The 7,734-nt window shown below is 35.9% G+C and overlaps 1 protein-coding gene across 1 annotated transcript; it reads left to right on the top strand.

Annotated features, from left to right (window-relative positions):
- Window positions 1-6,045: 6,045 nt before the first annotated feature.
- On the top strand, window positions 6,046-6,729 carry LOC115985965. The gene has a single exon (XM_031108846.1). The coding sequence runs from the start codon at window positions 6,046-6,048 to the stop codon at window positions 6,727-6,729; it is 684 nt and encodes a 227-aa protein (XP_030964706.1).
- Window positions 6,730-7,734: the final 1,005 nt, after the last annotated feature.

The following is a 7,734-nucleotide window of genomic DNA, read 5'->3' as shown; positions in this document are numbered from 1 at the left end:
AACATTAAACTATAAAACTATCAACTTGCATTTAATTATTTCTTAACAATAATGAATCTAACAAACTTTTGTTAATTATAAACATAAACATGTACATATACATAAACTTGTATTTTAGACATGAAAGAAATTAAATAATTTTATACATTCATTCATGTAGCAGGAACGAAACGGATGACAATCCCAAGCAAATTCGAGAACTGGCTTGGCATCGTATGTCAAAATGGTCAAAATGGTTTATACTCCAATTTATACTCCAATGAATTTTTATATCGAAGCTATACATGTCAAAATGGTTTAGTGTCTGCTATAAATAAAAGTATAATCCCAAGCAAATTCTAAAATTAGTATTGTATCATCAATTTGGAAGAAATTTGAAATTAATATTGTTGATCTTTGTCTAATTCGTATAAATGATATATCTAATTCGAATAAACAATATAAGGGTCTACTTGTATTTGAATCTAATACCATGCAATACTATCTTTAATGTGAGAGAAAAAGGTTAAAAAAGTGAAAATATAAAAGATATAAGTTAAAACGTTAAACACATTTTTGAATTAAAGTATGAGATTAAAAGTACTTTTAATCTCAGTACTTTTAAAAGTACATTTAATCTCAGACCTTGAAAGTGGTAATGTGTCAATCTCAATCATATGTCAAGCATTAAAGTTTTATTTTTCATACTATAGAAGGATTAGTCTATATTCATAATGTAATATTACTAATTATCTATCTCACAGGTCAAATGGAAGACCCGGTTTGCTATTCACGCAATAGTAGTGATATTAAGATTTTAAAAACTGTTTTGGGTTGGGTTGTTATCCACTATTGTCCAAAAATCATTTCCTTTTGAAGTTTGGGTGCAAATGGTGTCCCTCTTTGTGTAATTCAAAATTGTGTTTCATCTTAAAAGTACCATTATTTTCTCTATTATGTGTATAGCATAATACATAAACATACAAATAAGGAATGATTGTGTAAAATTATTTATTTATTTAATATGTTTAAATTCAGATTTATGTTTATGTTTAAGTTCTTTTTAGAATGGTCACCAACTGAAATGTGGGAGAGACAAATTAGCATAATTAGAATTGTATTTGCATGTGGGCAATTTCTCTCTTATTTCTATATTCTTGGTTTTAGTAGAGTCAACATTTTTTTTTTTTTTTGAATTTGACTTAAAAACATCAAGAGACAACCTTTTTGTCATAATTTTTAGGCAACAAAAATTTTCAAGCTTATGACAGTATTTTATATATATATATTTCAAATTGTTTTCAAGTTTGTGATGCAATACTAGTTTCAGTAGCTCCATGGCTACGTATCATCCATTTTGTTTATAATTATTAAACCCAGACTAAACATTAACCTGATTTAGAGTTCAAGTCAAATTTGAGTCATTGGATCACCGGTTCAACTAATGGGTTAGTGGTCAAACTGTGGGATGCCTAAATTACTGATTAAAATTAAGCATACGTATAATTAAAATAAGAGTCAATCTCACTTCCCATGCCTTTCTACTCCCGTATCCAGTTGTACCTTTGATGAATGTATACCAACTTGTAAATTGCATTATACTGCACTATGTAACAGCGTTATAGTACTAGCCCAAAGTTACATTAAAAACTTTCAGGCGGATATCATTTTCATTCGGTTAACAGCCCATACTTAATAAGCTTAAAAAATGGCACCAAGTAACACTGCAACTAATGAGATTGTATTAATACTTTGGGTGGAAGGTGTTTGACATCGTACAACTCCTGAACTCTATGAAAACTACTTACAATAACATTAAAAAACAACCGGCTCCTTCTAAGTACAGCAGACATCTTAATAGTAGCAACACGCCCTCGTTCAAGATAGTTTAGATATTTTATACTCCTGCATTAAAATACATATATCCTAAATCCTATCAAATTTATATGTTGAGAAAACAACCATTAATGGTTTCGTGGGATCTGTTAAAATGGCACATTTTGAAAGTTTGATCGTAAGATTCCATGAAGAACCCAAGTAAGAATCTATAGAAGTATCTTTGTCTATTGCAAAAGAAAACAACTTTATGCAACTCTTTCAAATTCTCACAAAATTGCACTCTGCTGTGTCACATCCCCGACCATAGAACAAATGTTGTTCTCGTTTCTATCCCAATTCCCCCTGATACGCCTCCACAAACTATACAAGTGCTTCTTGCTAATGTAATGTTAGATTCGGGCATATTACATTGTAATGTTAGAATCAGGTTTCCATTAATTGAATTTTTGGATTCATAAAACGGGTTGGATGTGACTCTATTAATATACCTGGAGGGCCCGTTAAAATGTTGTGGTCGAATTCAGTGTTGGGCCTTGCTACACCTTTTATTGGGTTTATGTCACAGTCTGATTTGAGGTAGAATGTAGGGTTTTAAGCCTAATCCATGATAGGTGGATGTTCTCTATATATATAAGACTAAGTCCCCTCTTCACTCTTACTAAGACAAAACCTTAGCTTGCCCTATTGAGAGCCGTCTAGAAAGGAGGAGCCAGGAGAGGAAGACTTAACCTGTGCCGTGTGCTGAGTGTGTCCGTATGAATATTTGTTGTTGTGGACCTACTCATGGCCTCAAGACGTACGTTGTATACAATTGCTTTGTTCACGTTATTGATTGTGCTTTAGTCACTAGCATTGTTTATTCAACTCGTACGTGTAATGGTAAACATAAGCCATATAATAGTTAGGCAATAAAAATAGATACAAAACTCACCAATCTGCCCTGTCTTAGGCTTCCAAATAACTTCAGTACAAGTAGGCTGTTCATTCTTCTTTGTTCTGGATTTTGGTCCATAAACTGCAACAAGAACTTTGGTGTCCCCTAAAAAAACAACAAAGATAATCATAAAATAAAAACCAAAAAAAGAAAATGCTTATAAGCAATGATAGCCCACCAATCCAGAGTAGCAAACTAAAATAAGCAATTACAATTCGCAAGCACAGTAAAATAGAGAACTAGAATGACAAGATAATTCACCAATCCAGAAGCAAACTAAAATAAGCAATTACAATTCGCAAGCACAGTAAAATAGAGAACTAGAATGACAAGATAATTCAAAAGAACACACTATAGACAAATGGCCAGCAAAAGAAGAGACAAACAATTTAAGGGGAAAAAAAATTACCCTGCGACCAATTGGCTCAGTTATGAGCACAGTTGAGGATATTGTGGGAGCAAGCAAGTGGTCTCAACTGGTTTGCTTAGCGGCCATCTATTCTATCTATTTCCATTGTCTAATCTTCCACAGCTAATACCAAAACCTTAAAACCAATTTCTTCAAGAGGAAAAATATCATCAAATTTTACAAGAAAAAATACAATGCAAAGTAAATGTGGAAACAACTGCCAAGTAGAAATTGTATGTTCGGAAGTTTGGAGGAAGAGGATGAATATTTTAGCTTGAAGCCTAGAACTAGCTAAAGCTGACCAATTTCTAGAAAGTCTTGTACGAGAAGCTCTTAAACATGATTGCTTTTAATTCAATAACTATAAGAAGTGTACAAGCAAATGGTGTATTAAGTTTCACTACAAGTTCAACGAAAGGAGAATTCTCAATATCACAAACCCATCCAAAAATATTTGTTTATGGCCAATACCCAACAAAGAAAAAGAGCTCATATAGAACAACAGACCAAACAGAAACCATAGAATGAAGGCAGAAGAGACAAAGATCACCAGCAATACTTGAAAGTAAAACATAGCTATTAAACTGGCCAAATCCACAAACCCATTAACAAGACAGGAAATCAAACCAAAAACCAAAGCAAAAAATCACATTCACCACAGCACACAGATAAAATATTATGTGTGAGATTTAAACCCCAAATCTTTTATTCAATGATAAAATATTTTACCAGTTAAACTGACTAAAACTAGCAAATATTATAGCTATTAGCTAACTGATTTTATTTTTAATTTTAAAAAAATTTACAATACTCTTAGTTCCTTACACGTCAGTCACTTTCTCAATTATTTTATTTTATTTTTAATTTTAATTTTGGTGAAATCACTCTCTTAGTCAATCACCTCTACTAGCTTAATGTTAGAGATATATTAGCTCATTAGCATAAACCCAAGCCTAATTCTAATTTATGTGCAAGTCAAGTCTCCTACTTGTATTAGAAGTCTATTAATCTAGGGTTTAGTCTACTATATATACACATGTTATGATTCATTGTAACACAGGATTTGTACTACACTTTAATATATTATTGATGTAGCCCTTTAGGGTTTCCTCCGTGGATGTAGGCCGTTAGGTTGAACCACGTAACTCTCGTGTGTTACTATATTCTATACTTTATGCTTTCGTTTCCACATTCATACTCGCATATTCAACATGGTGTATCAATGCTAATATTTATCATGGTATCAGAGCCACCTTCCTATGGCCATAGTTTTCTGTCTTTACGGTATATTTAAGAGTAATCTTTGTCTTCATTGGTGTTTTTTCGCTGCGTTCATCTTCTTTGGCTTTCTACTGCTGCCGTCAAAACTCTCCGGTATAGTCAAGCCACCGTTAGAAGTCGCATCGACATTGCAAGATCATTGCCTTCCTCAAACTACTATAACAGAGCCAAACTTCATTTAAGGGATCTTCTCAACCTTATCAAATCTCAAAATTTCATCAAGCTTCCATCTTGAGTTTGAGAGGGGGTGTTAGAGATATATTAGCCCATTAGCATAAGCCCAAGGTTAATTCTATTTTGTGTGCAAGCCAAGTCTCCTACTTGTACTAGAAGTCTATTAGTCTAGGGTTTAGTCTACTATATATACACATGTTATGATTTATTGTAACACAGGATTTGGACTACACTCTAATATATTATTGATGTAGCCTTTTAGGGTTTCCTCCGTGGATGTAGGCCGTTAGGCTGAACCACGTAACTCTCGTGTGTTACTATGTTCTATACTTTATGCTTTCGCTTCTGCATTCATATTAGCATATTCAACATGCTGTATCAATGCTAATATTTATCACAACAAAATGGTGTAGGTTGGACAATGGATTTACTGGGCCAATGTGGCAAGCTATTATGGATTTACTATATTGCAGAAGTGGAAAAATGGGAGAGCTCCAAATCCTACATGGCAAGCTCTTATGAAGTAAAGAAAAAAAAAAGTCAAAAGTTTTGGTTTTATATTATATATAGATTATTATAATTTTAATTAATTATTTTAAAAATAGTTAATAATTATGAAAAAAGAAAAAGAAAAAAGAGAAGAAGGTATAAAGGACACTTGCAATGCATGTGTACGCATGAGACTTTAATTAGGAAACAAGTAATTTAGGTTTAGTTGAAATCTAAAAGCCTAAAACATATGCACTGGTTTGTTAGGTCAACTACATTTGAGATATTCCTCATGGACATGGTGCTAAAACACATGTTTGGCTTTAGGTATTTTGCAGTTGACTATTAATATAAATATTTGTCTATGCTCATATACACGTGGTGTTGGAAATATAATTGTGGCGTGATTTGAGTGTTTGTGGAACACTCTTCAAGCTTAGGTTAGTTCACTCTTATGAGCTATTGCCTTCAGAACTTAATTGGATAAAGAGCAGAAATGTGAGACATGATACTCCTTGGGATCTAGGAGCCATGCGAATGCCTTTGACACTTACAGAGCGAGAAGAGGAATAACACATTCTATTTGTCACCTCAATTGGATGAGGTCTATATTTTGGAAATGAGACATTAATTGCATGATTTCTATTGGGTTCCCATGATCATGTAACCTAGATGAAACAAATGCGAGATTTCTTAGATGCTTTGGCATAACGGGTTGATAGAGGACTCAAATTAGGCATTGAGAGTGACTGGGCTAAGATTTATACTTTGGAATTATATACATGCACATGAAGATATTTGATATAAAGTTTTTTCTCTCCCTTATAGGAGTTTTTTCCTCTTGCAAAAAACACCTTTTGTCGAGCCTTCCCTCCCTAACTCTCCATTACAGGGTCTTTCTCTCTGAACTATGCCATAATTCCCTCCCTCAACACTGGGTATGGAGCAATCAGTTGTTGAGGGCCTACTCAACCTCCGCCTCACCAAGGAGGAAGAGGAAGAAATACCCATCACATCCAAGAGTAGAGCGGATCTGCTGGAGGAATGCTCGCTGAGCCTTTTTGGGCATCTTCTCACTGATAGGCATCAGAACCAGAGGGCTTTAAAAAACACATTGAGATCAACTTGGAAAATGGGTTCAGACTTGCAAATCGTGGAGGTAGAAAACAACATTTTGCAGTTCAAGTTCAACTCCGAATACCAACTACAATGGGTTGAACAAAATGGGCCCTGGAACTTCGAAAACAACTTGCTGTTATTGTGCAGATGGAGGAAAGATTTATCCGCCTCGAACATTGTTTTCTCCCATTCTCCTTTCTGGGTTCAGATTTGGGGGCTACCATTTGAGCACATGTCCATAGAAGTGGGCAGAGAGCTTGGTAATAGTCTAGGGAGATTCACTGAATCAAACCGTAGAACGGGGCATTCAGACCAAGCAAAATTTATGAGGATAAGGGTGGACCTCCAACTAGACAAGCCACTCAGACGAGGAGGAAGAGTAGCAAGTGTCGACAGTGAGAAATTTTGGGTTAGCTTCAAATATGAGAGGCTACCCATTTTTTGCTTTCACTATGGCCGATTGGGGCATGATGACAAACATTGTTTGGAGTGCATCGACCACTAGAACTCGTCAAAGCAGTATGGAGATTGGCTCTGAGCCTATGGAAGTTCAAAGGCCATGGTAGACAAATCCAAGTCCACAAGCAACAATGGTGGTGGAGAAGGGCGAAATGAAGATGAGATAGAAGATAATAACCATACTACGGCGAAAAACTCTTTCGTCTCAAGGATGGAAGGTGGCAGCGGAAGTATTGTTGGAAAAAGTGTTGTTGGACAGGGAAAAACAGGGGGAAAAGATCAAGGCTCTTTGGCGAGGACTAGTGCCATTAGATTGGAGAAGCAACAACTTGAAAAAACCCTAAGGGACAGTGACCATCCCACACGTGTGGGGCAAACTGATTCGAGTAGCTCAATGGCACGTGCCAAATTTTTTACTCCCCCAGTCGTGCCCTTACATGACTTAGGCTCAGCAAAGTTTGCTGAAGACACCCTTTCGCTTGTGGGCCAAGAAGCCCAAAAGGAAAAAGAACTTATGGACGTCTCTAGCCCTATTAAGCCCGTCCCCCAGCCTGCAACAGTTAGTAAGTTTGAATTGGGACCATTGTCAACAAACACGAGCCAAGCACAAACTCATCTTTGAAAATGAAGAGGAAAACTTCTGCCTAAAGAAGAGATGCATTAAGGTAGGTACACCTCAACCAACCCTTGATGAGAGATCGGCAGTGGCTGCAGTGCAGCATCGCCGGGGGCAATGAATTCATTAAGCTGGAACTGCCGGGGGCTTAGGAAATGGTCTTATTGTTCCCAATAGAGGTCGAAGTGGTGGGGCGGCTTTGCTTTGGACCCGAGAAGTTAACTTAGATATCAGCAGCTATTCGGGGAACCATATAGACGCCATTGTCAGGGAGATCGAATGCAATTTTAAATGGCAAATTACAGGTTTCTATGGCCACCTGGAAACACACTGAAGGTATGAGTCTTGGCGTCTCCTTGCTTTCTTGCATAGTCAATATCAACTCCCATGGCTTTGCCTGGGAGACTTTAATGAAATATTGTCAATAACAAAAAA

The sequence above is a fragment of the Quercus lobata genome, chromosome 4 (genome assembly GCF_001633185.2).
Source record: "Quercus lobata isolate SW786 chromosome 4, ValleyOak3.0 Primary Assembly, whole genome shotgun sequence".
Lineage (NCBI taxonomy): Eukaryota > Viridiplantae > Streptophyta > Magnoliopsida > Fagales > Fagaceae > Quercus > Quercus lobata.
This window is presented reverse-complemented; position numbering and strand designations above follow the sequence as displayed.